The sequence below is a fragment of the Nannobrachium achirus genome (assembly GCF_963921795.1).
Source record: "Nannobrachium achirus genome assembly, chromosome: 22".
NCBI classification, from domain to species: Eukaryota; Metazoa; Chordata; class Actinopteri; order Myctophiformes; family Myctophidae; genus Nannobrachium; species Nannobrachium achirus.
In genome coordinates, this window is record NC_137829.1 from 27,277,495 (window position 1) to 27,294,088 (window position 16,594).

The following is a 16,594-nucleotide window of genomic DNA, read 5'->3' on the forward strand; positions in this document are numbered from 1 at the left end:
AGTCCAAGATATTTAATTTGATCAACTCTATGCAGTATTGTACCATCAAGACAAGAAATATTGTATGATTGATTTTGAGTTTGTGATTTAATATTCTGAGCCGTCCCAAAGAGCATTGTATTTGTTTTAGTTTTGTTGATTATTAATTTATTATCTGAAAGCCATGATTCAAGAGTATTGAAGTTTAGTTGAAGTGATGACTGAATTTGTAATAAGTTGGTTTTTGATGTGTATATAACTGTGTCGTCTGCATAGAGTTGAACATTACAGTCAGAGAAGATTGAAGGAAGATCATTGATAAAGATGGAGAAGAGAAGTGGACCTAGGGTTGAGCCTTGAGGCACACCACGTTCCTGCACTGCTAAATCTGAAGTACTGCCCTGGATGACAACACATTGTTTTCTATTATGTAAATAGGAGTTGAACCACAGTAGGGCATTACGTGACAGTCCGATAGAATAGAGTTTGTCTAGTAGAAGATAGTGATCAACCAAATCAAATGCTTTGGTAAGGTCTATGAAAATTGCACCTGTGAGTTCGCTATTGCCTGATGAAGAGTAAATATCATTGGTGAGTTTTATTAGAGCAGTAGTTGTAGAATGATTTGAACGAAAACCAGATTGAGAAGGTGATAGAATATTGTGTTTAGAAAGATAATTGGACAGTTGAATATAAATTAATTTTTCAAAAACTTTAGCTATTGAGCAGATAATTGAGATTGGTCTGTAGTTGTTGGGATCCAGTTCATTACCAGCTTTGTGCAGTGGAGTGATACGTGACCACTTCCAGATAGAGGGTATGTCGTGGGTTGAGAGAGATAGATTGAAAAGATCACAGAGAGGGTACATGAGAATGTGTTGAGCAAGTTTAAGGAATTTGCTTTCCACACCATCTAGGCCGGGGCCACTGCTTACTTTTAGGTCTTTGATGGCATTCAGAACCTCAACAGGTGTAATTCTTTTAAAATGAAATGTGCTGTGGCAGGGAGGTGTATTGTTAGAAACAACATAGGAAGCGGGCGTAGTAGGAGTACAGACTGAGGAAAAATGTTGATTGAAAGCTTGAGCTACTAAGAGAGGATTGTGTAGTATTGTGTTGTTGACTTTTAACTTATTATGATGATCAGTTTTTTCGGATGCATTGGTTAATGTTTTTACTTTTTTCCAAAATTGTTTAGGATTGTTAGAATCCTGGGTAAGGGATACGTTGTAATAGTTTGATTTTGAGTTTCTGGTCATGATTTTACTTTTATTTCTAAGCAGTCTGTATTTCTCCCAGTCGGCAGGTTCCCTTGTTCTACGATACACAGCCCATGCCCTATCTCTCTGCTTGAAGGTGCTAATAAGTTCAGATGTTATCCATGGTAGATGGCTACCCTTGACCTTGACAGTTTTGAAGGGGGCATGTTTATCAATAATATTTGTGAGTTCAGAGTGTAAAAATGACCACGCATCATGAACATTAGAAATGATTTGGTACCGGTCCCAATTAACAGAAATAAGATCATTAATGAATGAATCAACATTGATTTTCTTATCTTGCCTAATTCTGATTAATTTTGGGGGGAGTTTGGGTAATTTAATTTTCCAAATGCAAAATACAGCGCAGTGGTCACTGAGGCAGTCAGACGTAATCCCTGATTTGATTATTCTGTTTGGATGTGTTACCAGAATCCAATCAAGTAGGGATTGGCTTGTGGGTGTAACCCTAGTGGGTTCATTAATTAGCTGTGTTAGGTTCAGATTTTTAATAATAGTTTTTGCACTATTAGAAGATGTTTCCAACCAGTTTTTGTTAAAGTCACCTAAAAGTACAAATTCATTTTTATCTTTAATCGAATTTATGGTGGATACAATACAATTGAAAGATTCAGCAGGAGCTGAAGGGGGTCTATATATATTTCCAATGGTTATGTATTTACTTTCGTGTAGATTGACTTTAACAAAAATACTTTCAAAATGTAAAGGCTCAACAGCAGGTACAATAAGCTCAGAAGCAAGATTAGATGAGACATAAGTGACTACACCCCCACACCTCGTACCTCTATCAGCTCTGTAAAGGACATAATTTGTTAATTTGATTTCGTTATTAGATGTCTTCTTATTGAGGTGGGTTTCTGATAATGTAATTATATTAGGTTTGTGTTGTTCCACCCATGTCCGAAGTGAATCCATTTTTGGTCTGAGGCTCCTAACGTTCATATGTATTATTTTAAGTCCTTTCGTACTATCCATTATGACTTTAAGAGAATACCGTTCCTGTCCCAATCACCAGAATAGATCAATAAACAACAGTAAGTTGAGCAAATACATAGATCATACATGTACAGACAGGCCAGGACGAACAGACATGACACAAACATAGACAACAACATAACAGCAAACAAAAAGCCACCCCTCCCATTCAACCTTAACCCCATAGGCCCAAGGTTTGCGACATCTCTTTCGTTGTTTATCTAGTAGCCTAACTTAACCTCAGTAAAACTATGCCTAACCCTAACCCTAACCTCAGTGGGGTGAGGCGCTATCATTCCTGCCGACGCTACGTTGTCGTTGTCGTTGTGGATCAGAGCGACCGCTTGTTCCGCCCCGCGCCGCACAACGAGCGCTCCGGTTCTCAATTTCACTGAAACTCAAAAAAACTGTGACATATATATGTTACAGTCATTTTGGGTAACTCAGTGAGACTGTGGTAAGAGCGCTCGTTTTGTAGTTCACCACACACCAATCACCACCAGATGGCGACAACAGCCAGTCAGCCATTCACTAGTGCAGGCGCTGACGTCACTCGTTTGCGACTCTCTTTCGTTTATTTACTAGCCCAGCTCGGCTGTGTTTAGCCATTAGCTTACTATGCCTTACTCTAACCCTAACCCTAACCTCAGTAAAACTATGCCTAACCCTAACCCTAACCCTAACCTCCGTGGGGTGCGCGCTATCATTCCTGCCGACGCGACGTTGTTGTGGGTCAAAGCGACCGCTTGTTCCGCCCCGCGACGCACGACAAGCGCTCCGTTTCTCTATCTAACCGTTTCTCTATCTAACCGTGACATATATATATGAATTCTTGTGTTGTCCAACTTGTCCATTTTCAAGGCTGCTCAACAGCACCACTTGGTCACCCAGCGGTATTTCAGCTTTTGAGGCTGTCATACTCATATGGAAATTCTACACTCGGTCAAATGGTGGAGTGCCTGGCACCGTTCATAAGACAACAGTAGGAAGATATGAGTGGCCTATATAGCCTACTAGCTTTGTATCAAAACTAGATTTATTTTATCGAGTCTGACTTTAACTTTAGATATGCAAATGTCAAATTCGATAAAATACATCCATAGTCTTGGTGCTAGATAAGGTTCAGCAGAACTGTCTGGATCAACATGTCCATTAAGACATTAAAAGAACACAAATAAGACTGCAACATGCGAATAATGTGATAGCAAGCACACACAACTGATTTGTTATGAATTTTCAAAGTTTTAAACTTTGGACTGTAGATGCAGATGGACAACTGTCCCAGCCTCCAGGCACTACCACAATGCCAATTGAGGAAGATATATAGCATATAGGACCTATACCTGTGCACTGCTAAGTTGTGTGTGTGTGTGTGTGTGTGTGTGTGTGTGTGTGTGTGTGTGTGTGTGTGTGTGTGTGCGTGCGTGCGTGCGTGCGTGCGTGCGTGTGTGTTTGTGTGTGTGTGTGTGTGTGTGTGTGTGTGTGTGTGTGTGTGTTTTAATGCATGTGAAGGTGGTCTATATTTCCCGGTTAGACAGAAGATAGAAGAGTCCCAAGATAATTAGATGCCGACCCCTAATAAAAATAAATACAATTGTACAACAACAACAAAACAAAAAAACATATTGTCAAAACATTTATAAATAGCCTAAACGTGGTGTCAAAGAAGGTCATATTTATTATGTTGTCAAAAACTGCATTACCAAACTATGTTTTAAAGGAAATTTAAGTCATATACTGTAGCTAGCCTATGTCTTAGATACATGATGGAATCAAACACAATTACAGTAGAAGACTAGACTATGGATATTAGTGCAAAGAAATGAAACGTTTTATTTGTGCTTACAGTACATAAATTGCAAAAACATAAATGAGCAATATATATATATTGTGTGTGTGTATCTACATAGCCTACACACACACACACACACACACACACACACACACACACACACACACACACACACACACACACACACACACACACACACACAGTATATGTACAGTAATATAATTCAATTCCAATGAAGTGAAAATATTATAGTTGGTGTGCACAAATCGTGCACTTTATGAAAGAAGCATGACATTTGGCACACAGTTAGAACATATTTTCATGATTCTGAATTTCTGAATCCCATGCAAGCATTTGTTTTGCACGAAAACCATTCCTTTCTGAAACATGGCCACCACAAAACTGTGAAAATTGACAACTCATCACTAAACCATGGTTTTATGGGGGCCGTTTTTAGCCCAAGGAATGTTTTTCGTGCAAAACAAATGCTTGCATTGGATTCAGAATCATGAAAAACCCCCCTAGTTTGACCCCTCACATGCTACTTAAAGGAGTAGTTCACCCCCAAAATGACTTTTTTTCTATTGATTAATCATGCCATGGAGACTTGAGTTCAATAATATTTTTTTTGTATTTGCCGCATTCCTAAGACAAAAGTTTGATTATAGTAAATTTACCCCCATTGATTCCGGATGGGGACCCAAATGCATGGCCCTGGATGGGGACCCAAATGAATAGCAGTGGATGGGGAAATTATCAGGTTCCTTTTTTTTTTTTTATTATTATTATTGTCTTAGGAATCCGACAAAAAAATTAAAATATTATTGAACTCAAGTCTCCATGGCATGAGTAATCAATAGAAAAAAAGTAGTTTTGGAGGTGAACTACCGGTACTCCTTAAAAGCATATTTATCTTTTGTATTATTTTACTGTATAGTAAAGTCTATGAGACGCCAACTTTGATTGGCTCCCACAAGTTTCCCAAGACAAATCTGCGATGTCCCTATAGCCAAAAATGTTCCATATGGCATGTTCTAACTGTGTGCCAAATGTCATGCTTCTTTCATAAAGTGCACGATTCCATCAACATACTGCCCGAAATGCCCGGACTAAAAGTGTACAACACCAAACAAAGCTAATATTCTTTTGATATGAATTTCACATCAAAACACTACGGGTATAAATGTATTATTTCTCTACTGTTACACATCCATACCCAAATACACATAGCAGACGTTTGGGGACATTAAATTCACTTACATTCGCCCCCAAACCTAAGTACCCAAATCCCAACCCCCAACCTAACTACGGAACTTCTGTCAAATCAAACTGGGGACATCAAGTTTTTCACCAATTTGATTTGCCAATGCCAGTCAACTGGTCTCATGTTCAAGATTTGACCCCAAATGAGGCCAATGTCGGGAACGCGTCTAGCAGATACGCAAGGCGGTTTAGGAGTAGAGCGCTCATTTCACCAGCGTCGGCAGGTTAGCATTTCACCAGGTTAGCATTCACTAGCGTTAGTTTTACTGAGGTTAATGTTAGGGTTAGGGTTAGGGTTAAGGTTAGGGTTAGGGTTAGGTTTAGGTTTTGGTGCACCTATGCCGCGGTCCAAGTGACTACAATGGTGCGCTCCCTACCTCCGGTTCAGCCAATCACAAGACTTGGGTCCTAAACCATGTCCTAAACCGCCTTGCGTATCCACTAGACACGTCGGGAACACACTCAACACACACACACACGCGCACGCAACTATTCACATGCATGTAAACTCATGATGATGCATCAGATTTTTCAACTACCATAATTTACATTTTAGTTTGTTTTCCCATATTGTCCTTGTGATCCTCTGTTGAGTTTTTCTTAACCATCTCAATCTCTTCGTCCTTTTGTTGGTCCTCATCTTCTTCATTTTTCTTGTTGAATTGCTCCTCAATCGATGCAGGGTCATTGTAGGTGTAGAAATATGCCATAATGGAAAATATGATACACACCGCAACCAGGAGAGAGGCAAAAAGGATGTACTCTGCCCACTTTGAAAAAAGAGAGAGGAGGAGAAATGTTGAGTTAATAATTTTATATTGTCGTTGTCGGGTGGAAACCTTGTATGTTACAAAACCGTTTCTTATGTATTTATCTTATTAAAAAAAGATTTAAACTATTGAAAATAGCTGATCTACAAGCACACAACACCTCGCACTTGTGCTTATAGATCTGCTGTTTTCACTAGTTTTTTTGCAAGTTACAGTCTTATGATGAGGCAGTGCTTTAATTTACAAAAAAAACACAATTTGAAACTTGGAGATACAAGGTTTCCGCTGGACACACATCGCCTTTCCAGAATTATTATGATGTATTTTTATTTTATTTGTGGGAGTGGATTTCTTACCTGTTCTGGGATCTTTGCGAGCTCTGCTACAATTAACACGATAAAATTGCCAATAGCTACAGTGAACAACCAGCCAGCTTGCAGCACTGATTTCATGTTACTTGGTGCCTATAAGAAGGAAGAGATTATGTCAGAAAACTATGGTTGAACAAAGTAGGTATCAATAATGTATATGATTCTCATTCTCATATGCGGACGCAGCACTAAAACAAAGGGTAGAGAAATGTTCTTCCATGTCGCATGAAATGTAAAAATGGGTGTGTGCTACAGTATTTACCTGTGAGTAGGAGAATTCCAGACCAGTGACAGAGAAAACCACTTCACCAGCTGTAATGAGGAAGTACTGTGGAATCTGGAGGGCCATGTGAACAGAGTTGGGCTCGATGTCTTCTATTGCATGAATGGATTCACACTGAAATCAAAAGGAGGAATAAGGTATCAGTTAATCTCAAGCTAATTCTAGGATAATACAGTTGAGTGATTCCCAGCCAATAGGTTATTTGATCAAAATAGTCAGACAATATTAGTGCTTTCTTGGGTTTAATCCTTTTAGCATCCTTTCTGTGTGTTTATATTGTATTATTTTGCAAACTGTTAATAAGTATTCAATCAATCAATCAATCAATCAATCAATCAATCAGAATCATACTGAGATAATGTGCTGATTTAAAAGGTTCACCAAATCTTGCCTAAAGTTTAGGCATGACGCAAGCTCCTAAACCACTATCAGCAGCAACTAGGAGATCCTTATGAATCTACAGTATATTTTAGTTTATACTGTATACAGTAAAATCCATAATAATACATTATTAATATTTAATAATTGTATTCATATGATTTGGGATTTTATGATTGTACCATATTAGGTTATTGATAAGATTTACAATTCCAGGGGTAATGGAACTTACATTGGGTTCAAAGGTGAAGGTACTGGGAATAAGGAAAGTGTAGGAGCTTCCTTGTCCAAACTCTCTGGTGTACTCACACGACTGTACTCCACTTGTTATGGTGAAACTGGCTCTGATCAGTACAAGAGAAGTTGTTTTAAGTTTGCAAAAACAAATTATTTTAAAATAATGGAGAAAACCAAAACATTTATTAATTACTTGTACAAAGAACAAACAAAAATAATTCCTTACTTTCCAATTTTAATCTGAGAGTAGTTGGAATAAAGCGATGGTTCAACTTCTCCAAAATCTGCTGTGCCGGTTACATACACTGGTAGAGTCATTGCATTTACAAATCTGGGAATGAGCAAAATCTCACATGAAAACAGTGTAGTGCTCATGACTACGTTATCACAAATAATTGGCTCAAATGAGTACCTTATTTCATTGTTGCCCTGCTCTGGTTTCCTGCTTGTATCATTAGTCTGAAATGAAAAATTAAAACCAGGTCTTAAACTGCTTGTTTTGTGACATTAATTTCTTATTTGAGTTATGAAATGTAACTCACCAACTCCCAATAGTCGCTGATATTTGAAGGAATGAGAAGTGTATGTCGCATATTATTATACAATGGAACATCTCTGGTTGTTGCAGGATTGCCCAATGAAACTGTGATTATTTCTTCATCAAATGTAAAGTAGTTTGCACTAGCCTGCAAAACAAGCAAACAAACAAACAAACAAACATCGTCTATACCATAGCAAATTGTCAAGTCAAAACCAGAGCTAATTTATGAATTAATTGGTCACATGAGGACGTCACAACTTCACAAAATGAAAACAACAAATGAAAATGGTTCTCAATCGAAAAGCAGTTATTTTGTCCTGCAACAAATACAGCTGCATATGCTTTGATCACCATACCTGAGCTCCAGCCAGTTCCACTGGACTGTTAGGTAGAGTAACCGTCAAGGGACTGCTACCCATGTTTAGTAATTTCAACTGGCTTTGAGAAGCTGATGGGAAGGTGGGCAAGGTTTTCTGCAAAGTAAGACAGCATATGAACAACTTGAACTCCCCACAACCGTCAATAATACGTTCAAATGACATCCCTACCATCGCCTCATTTCTCATTGTGTTTTCTACATTTTTGTAAAGATAATTATATTAAAGTTTCTGGAAATACTCACGTCAATCTGGATTTGAACCAGAGCAGCAGCGACAAATGCCATCGCTGCAAAAAACATCCCCACGGTCATTCTTCTTAGAGGGCTGTTGGATCAAAACCTTAGTACATTTATGTTCTCAGTGATTTCTAAGCTTTGTAACAGCAGAATAGCCTAAGCCTATTAATTTATACTTTGTTGATCGCCAAAAATATTTTTCAAGCTACAATAAATAATTATGTGTTCCATTGTAGTTTTTACATTTGATGTTTCTGGGTGGGCAACATAGTTGACAGATACAGTATAAATGCCACTTGGAGGTCCAGGAGAACTTACGTGAAGTTCAGGCCACATTTTCGGATCAGAGGGTAAATAATACTTTCTGTGATAGGCACCAAAGTCAGGATGAAGATGGGGTTGACCATCTTTAGAAAAAGAATAAATGGAGGTATGAGGATTATGTTTCAAATAAGATACAGTATACTGGTCCAGAGTGACTCAGATACATTGCTCTAACTTACTTGCATTTGATCTGGCTGTAGAACGATGATTCCCTGGAAAGAGAATGATGTGTGTGATTAGGAGTTGGAGCGCACCGTTTAAGATGTTGGCTATGCTTTCATTAAAAAAAGAAGAAAAAAAAAACATACAAAGTCCCCATCCATTGTAGTGGCTTGCAGAGTCCATCTAGAGCCCTGTCAAGGAGTTGGAGAATTTATCACATTTTGAGCTGCAATATTTTTTATTTCTCACTAGTCTACTGCAGTAAACAACAAATAATATGGTGCCTTTTGATGTAGCAGCCAGCGTTACAAGTTACCTTTTGGTCAAACAGTGTCCAGAACATGGGAAGTGGAATGTATAGGAAGAGCACCTTGAGCACCATTTTGATTTGAGCAATGAGGAGTTTCTATAAGACCAGAAAAAAATAGAATACTATTTAAACTGATGTCAGTGTATTTCAGTTACAACTTCTTAGTAAAGTATGGCATTTATGTGTGTGCAGAAGGAGGAAAAAAAGTTGTTACCCCATATTTCTCTTCTGCCCAGTCCATCCAATGTTCCCTCTTTGGATATTCCTTGCCTCTGTGCCTGAAGCGGTTTTTAACAGCAAACTGAAAGCAACAAGACCAATAGCATCTTGAGTGACTTTCATTAGTAGGCATTCATGCCGATGCTAGGAATTAAATGACCAGACTTACCCCAATGCATTTACACACATCGAGCATAATATTTCCCTGTGGCTCAGCTTTGTAATACATGGGACTCCCAACAATAAAGACCACTGCAAGAAAACCAGAAACACGACCAAATCATCAGCGTACGTTGTTATGCCTTTACCACTTCACTTCACTTCAACTGGAAACGTATCTGGATTTCTGAACATACCAAGAGCAACCACCATAAGAGCTGCAGGTACACCAAAGGCCAGAGGATAACATTTCTGCTGAGAGTGGATGCCACATTCCTGAGCTGCAGATGCAGATAGACAAGAAGATTAACATTCATGTATGCATGCAGTCATACTCGCCTACTTCTGCTATTATTACTATTAGCCTATCATGTACTGTACCTCTGAGAATTGGTGTGATGATGGTTGATAGGAGACTCCCAGCATTGATGCATAAGTAAAACACAGAGAAGAACGTGCTCCTCTGCCTAGTCTAATTAAAGAAAAGAATGAATGACATTAATTTACTGTACCTTCGATAGTGTATGCTGAGCAACACAGTTTTGAAAATGATAAATTTTCCTCCCACGCCCTTCAATAAAGTAACACAAGTAACAGTAGTGGTGAGGTATGTTAAGTGGGCTAACCTGGTGTTCCTCAAATTGGTCTCCACCAAAGGCAGCCACACAAGGTTTGATGCCACCAGTGCCCAGAGCAATAAGGAACAGTCCCACCATGGACAATGCGCTGGTGTGGGGAGTGTGGGGAAGAACAGCTTTGAGTGCTTTGTCATATATCACTGTACATGTCAATAGTGCATATCTTAAATTATGGCACAATCGAATGCTTCAGGGATGATGATAATCATAATCATAACAACAACACAATACTACAACTCACTCATCCCCATTTGGCACAAGTAGGCGTTACATACTACTACTGTTACTACTACTACTACTACTACTACTACTAATAATAATAAGGGTAATAATAATAATAATAATATGATGATGATGATGATGAATCATGATGATGATCATGATCGTGATGAAGATGTCTTTTTGTAGTCCAACCCAGAAATGACCTCTGCCATGGGTTCCCAACACAGAGTTCCAATGGCATTTTTACAAATGGGTTTTGTAAAATGTAGAACATAAGCTCTTAACCAAAAAAAAAGCTTATAACATTAACACATTTTGTTCAACAGGATAATCTCCACAATTCACTTTGTGTTTTTCTTTTTAACCAAACAGGCAATTATTCCAAATTCACAGTGGAGATCAACAGGTGTAATTTAGGCAATGTCACAGAACAAAATGTGAAACTTCCTTTGACATTATCTTCTGCATAAAATAGATAAGCATTGCAATTTGATGAGGGAACCCATTGGGAACTACAAACTGTAGCATTTTATGATCACACTGTGTACTCTGTTGAAGTGCAGTAAAACACTCACACATGGAATGTCATGTTGTCTGGTTTTCCGTCACGGTCGGAGTCTGTGATGTCATGGATAGCACTAATAGCCATTACTATCTGACCAATTGCATAGACAATGGAAAGATAGATGATAGTCCTGCAGGAGAAAGAGATCAAGAAGTTGTTGACCTTTAATTTTTTATCCAATTTTAGATAACATTTTTCATGCAAACCTTTCAAAGAACCTCTGTATAATTGGTCAGTGACAGTGGTGTAAAGAAGTAACTACGTTTTTTCATTTATCGAAAAAAAACAGGACCAGCTCACGTATCACGAGGGCAATATGAGTCACCAGAAAAAAGAACGGGTGTTTTCAATTAATCTATCCTGGTTAAAATGGATTTATTTCGAAGTTACACTGGGATTGTATAGGAAGGGTGCGTGTCTGATAAAATGAATATCAAATATCTAAATACTGAATCGAGCAACTTAAAATCTGTCCCGGGGGCTCACAAAAACCTGATTAGACAATAAAATGTCCAAAAGATATTTTTAAAGTGATATATCCCTTTAAGTACAATTTTAAGGTAGACCTACTTTTAACCCATTCAGGCCGGGAACACATTTTGCTGTTTGGGAGGGGCTTACAGTACATGTACAGTATGTAGCAACATATTTGTTTTGTAGGCTAATTTCTGATTTAGCCCTATTCTAGGTTAGGCCTAAATGGGTAAGGGCACGGTCACACCTGCCCTAATGAAGTATTTCCACGTTTCAGTAGGCCTACTTTTACTTCTACTCCACTACATCTCAGAGGCAACTATTATACTTTTACTACACTACATCTAAAACTTTAGTTACTTGTTACTTTGCATATTTTGATAATCAATATAAAACACACATTAACCATTTGAGCCCTATAACTGTACTTTGGTTATTTTCAAAATATTTGTTATATATTTTATACATGTTTCTTTTTTTAAATAGGACATTCTGCATAATAAGTTTCTACTTTTGATGCTTCAAGTATATTGTGATATACATCCTTTTTTTACTTTTACTCAAGTAGCCTACATTTTGAATTCCAGACTTTTAACAGAGTATACTCAAGCAAACATTTTGAGTACTTTTTCCCCCACTCACTTGAACTTCCCCAGCCAGGAGTCAGCCACAATGGCACCAAGTATAGGGGTCAGGTAGCAGAGAGCCACAAAGGCATGATAGATGGAGGTGGCCGTGTCATCATCCCAGAGCAAGAAGTACCTGAAGTACAGAACCAGCACGGCTGTGGACAAGCGGAGAGCCGTACATTATTTCTCATGTTGTTTTATCAATGACCATTATGCTATATATTATACTATTGATATATAATGTTTAACAGGGCTGATGATACAGTTGTGCTATTTTTGCTATGTATTTAATATACATAATGTTATATACTCACCACGCATGCCATAGTAGGAGAACCTCTCACAGAATTCATTCACGACGATGAAGAAAATGCTAATGGGGTAGCCACACACCACTGCACTCTGATGGATAAATTATGGGAAATTGTGGTATACAGTAACAGTAACACAGTGAGTGGCACATTGATGCGCAATTGTCAGGAATAGGCCTAACTACAGCCAATGTGGATTATTAAAAAGTAAAGCCTCATGCTTAGTCACAGGACAAAAAGAATAACTTCTCTTTCAGTACAGTTAAAAGTTATTTTCAGTCAGCTATTCCATCTTGCGACAAAGTATATATTAGGCTTGAGGCAACTCTATTTAACAGTCTACGTATATGACTCATATGAGGTATCGCTAACTAAATAATTAATTTGTGGTTGAAATACATGACATGAAAGTTCTGAATGTAGTTATTGTACTTTACCTTCCCTTTCTTCTTCTCTTTCTTAAGATCCTCATCTGTGCACAAAGTAATGTCACTTTACAACACTGTCCAATCAAATCATATACAAAAAGATAAATAAATATTTGACTTAATCATATCCTCAGGAAGAACTCACCAGTCATGATGGCAGAGTAGAGACTACTTGTGGCTGTTCAAATTGTAATGTCCCTTTACAGTCCTTTCAGGCCTGGGCACAGTGGGCAGTGACTGGTCTGTCTCCCACTGTCAAGAGAGGGAGGTCTAGACGGAGTGTTTATGTAATATAGGTTCTTATTAGTCCTTTGATGTGCCTTGCAGCATGCTGAGAGAGGACAGAGTCCTCAATCATAAAGAGGGGACATAGTCCTGTCCTCTCTTTATTATGCCATATGTCTTGTGTGTGAACACGAGATACTGTAAGAGAGTCCCCCAACACACCCAGACACCCTATATGATCTATCAATTGTAAATAATTCCATGACAGCAATGGCGTAAAGTACATTTACTCAAATTCTGTACTTAAGCACAATTTTGAGGTACTTTTACTTTACTGGAGTATTTCCCATTTTCTGTACTTTTACTTCTACTTCACTACATCTCAGAGGAAAATACAGTAGATTAGATTAGATAGATTACATGTCTTGATTATCCACAAGGGACATTTGTTTCGCTTAGGTCAATGCACACATTCAAGACAATACATACAAATACAATAAACCACCCAGCAAAGTACTTCAATTCTATACAAGGTAAAAATAATTCCAAATTTAAACGTTATTCAAAAGAAAGCACAGTCCTCTCTCCACACTGTAGAACACCCATAATGTGTTTGTGTACGTTTTTGTGTTTGTGTGTGTGCACTGTGCACACTGTACTTACGGTACTTAAGTCTGTCCAGTATTCATCACATGCTTGCTAGTGCCCCCTGCACACGCGCGCACACACACAAAGGCTTGTGTGTGTGTGTGTGTGTGTGTGTGTGTGTGTGTGTGTGTGTGTGTGTGTGTGTGTGTGTGTGTGTGCGTGCGTGTGCAGGGGGCACTAGCAAGCATGTCCAGTTGGACCAGGTGAAGTGGATCAAGTATTGGGAAGTTTGTGTTTAGCCTAATGGAGCCTATGGCAGAGGGGCTGAAACTGGCACTGCCTTTTGCCTTCTTGAATTTAGAGGCGCCGTATCTCCTACCCGAGGGCAGGACCTTGAAGCAGGTGCTAAGGTTATGAGTATTTTACTACTTTTTAGATTTAGATTAATACTAGGCTGCACTCTGTCGAGGTGCCAACTTGCATCTTGTGCGCCGGCAGAGCATGCAGCCAAGTACTGTGTTCGGTGCTGTTCGGTGCTGTCTGAATGTATGCAAGTTGCGCCTTGTTGACGTCACCAAAAATGCTGGTCCCTCATTGGCTGTTGATGGTGACGTCACCAAGAATGCTGGTCCCTGATTGGCTACGGGTGTAAACATAAACAGATACGCCACCAAACGCAGTACTTGCGCACTCTGCTGTCGCAAGTAATTACAAAATATACATTAACCACTTCAGCCCTATATACATTTCGGCCATTTGAAAATAGCCGATCTACAAGCTCACAATGCGTTGTGATGCGACTTGCTAGAACTGCTATTTTCAAAGGATCTTTATACCTTTTATAGTTGAGAACTTGTGAAATGGGACATTCTACTTTTGTACTTTAAGTATATTTTGATACCAATACTTTTGTACTTTAATTGACTAAACAAATGTCTTATTCTGGAATTTTAATTGCAGAGTATTTCTACATTGCAGTATTGATAATTAAAAAGCTCAATACTTTTCCACCACTGCATGACAGAAACACAAACACCAGAAAGAAATTAGCAAAAGCTTGCATCATGTATTTTGAACTGCAGTGTTTAAACGGTGGCTTCAAGTTTGAGCATGCTTATGAACCTGTATTTCCACTAGTGCGTTTGAACATGTGCTAATGGTAACCTGAATTTCCTAATTGTTATCTCCGCCAAGCCAGTTATAAATAACTCCATGAAGAAAATTTAGATCAGCCAGCACTTAAAATATTCCACCAGCACTCAACATATTTTTTGTATAATTTTTATCCCATGATCCTTTCCCCTCCATCATGCGCCGAGGCTGGCCAGGGAGGCCGTATTAGAGACCATGATTACTGTATGTTTTTGGAGCTGTGTGGAACACAAGCTCCCTATACGTGGCCGTGTGTGTGGGTCTGTCTGTCTGTCTCCGTCCGTCCGTCCGTGTAGCCTAAACTTCGGCGCGTAACTAGTGCCGCACCATTTACGCCACTCGCGCAATATATACATCAAAATGTGCGGCTCGGCCGGGAATGGTGTTCTATTACCTTTCGTTCCGATCCGCCTTACCATGCCGACGTAATCGGCAAAAAACAACGCTTAATTGTCCCCATTGACTTATAATGGGACAATGCAAGAAATCACTTTCAAGTATTTTTCTCTTGTAAACCATAGGAGCTACAGTTTCAAACCTCGGAGAGGAGATTCATAATGATTTTAAGAATGAATCGAAAAATAATTACATCACTCGGCCTCATGGTGGCGCTATAACGGCCCACTTTACGTTTTGCCCCGTAACTCTTGAACGGTAGATCGGAAAATTAAAATTCTTTTTTCCCTGGATTCCTTGGGTCAAGACGCATCTCCCCATATAGGCCACGCCCATTTGCGCCAGGATAGATTTTCCGCCATCTTGAATTTTCTCCAAAACACACTTTTTGCTCCTTTTCCTACATATTTTCTTCAAATGTCACAAAAATCGGTACACATGATCCTGGGTGACCAGAGAGGTGCTGTTGAGTCTAGCCTGCCCTGAGCATCAACTGCAATACACACACACACACACACACACACACAGCTCCACTTCGAACAGAGGTTCGATTTTTTTGTGAGGGTACCTACCCTAGGAGACACGGGAAGAACATGCATACTCCACACAGAAAGGCCCTTTTGCTGATGACGCAGAGGAGAGAACACGCCCCACAGCGCCCACAGTGTGTCCCCAGCGGGAATAGAACCAAGGACCTTCTAGCTGTGAGACAGTGTCTGCCCCCAACACTCACTCCATTGGAAATATACTGGACATTTATTATGTATTTATTTAGGTAAAAGTTGATACTTACAGTTTCTGACAATGCGGTTGTTGCTTTCCAAAATATTCACTGTGCTAGGATCCTGCAGCATTCATTTTGGAGCAGTACTTCCCCGATTTTGTGATTTTAATGACCAACATCCACCCATCCATCCAACTCTCTTGACAATACAAATGTAACACTGTTAACACTACCACTACTTAACACTACCAAACTGTTATTTTACTACTAGTCTATGAACTACGAACACTGTTAATATTATGAATAGGCTACTTTACCAACACTGTTAATGCTACAGTATACTACCAACACTGTTAATATTATGAATAGGCTACTTTACCATAATGCTACCAATACTTAAAACTATCACTACAAACACTGTTAACAGGCCTACTTCACCAACCAACACTGTTAATGCTAACAATACTTAACACTGCAAACACTGTTTAATTCTACTTAACAACACTATCAACTATTACTGTAATTAGAATCCTCAGTTGTGATCCTGATCGCTGTCCTTGCAGCCCGGAGAACAAGATGACAC

The 16,594-nt window shown here is 38.9% G+C and overlaps 1 protein-coding gene across 1 annotated transcript; it reads right to left on the reverse strand.

Annotated features, from left to right (window-relative positions):
• Positions 1-3,345: 3,345 nt before the first annotated feature.
• Positions 3,346-13,078, reverse strand: slc15a1a (solute carrier family 15 member 1a; the record flags this gene model as incomplete). The annotated part of the gene is made up of 23 exons (XM_080752799.1): positions 3,346-3,369; positions 5,895-6,059; positions 6,416-6,523; positions 6,693-6,827; positions 7,324-7,435; positions 7,555-7,659; positions 7,741-7,787; positions 8,226-8,342; positions 8,492-8,573; positions 8,804-8,892; positions 8,989-9,021; positions 9,118-9,162; positions 9,288-9,377; positions 9,496-9,582; positions 9,670-9,752; positions 9,857-9,940; positions 10,041-10,131; positions 10,286-10,385; positions 11,095-11,214; positions 12,201-12,342; positions 12,502-12,589; positions 12,936-12,970; positions 13,072-13,078. 23 exons carry the CDS (start codon positions 13,076-13,078, stop codon positions 3,346-3,348), a joined length of 1,989 nt encoding a protein of 662 aa, XP_080608925.1.
• Between the last annotated feature and the right edge of the window lie 3,516 nt (positions 13,079-16,594).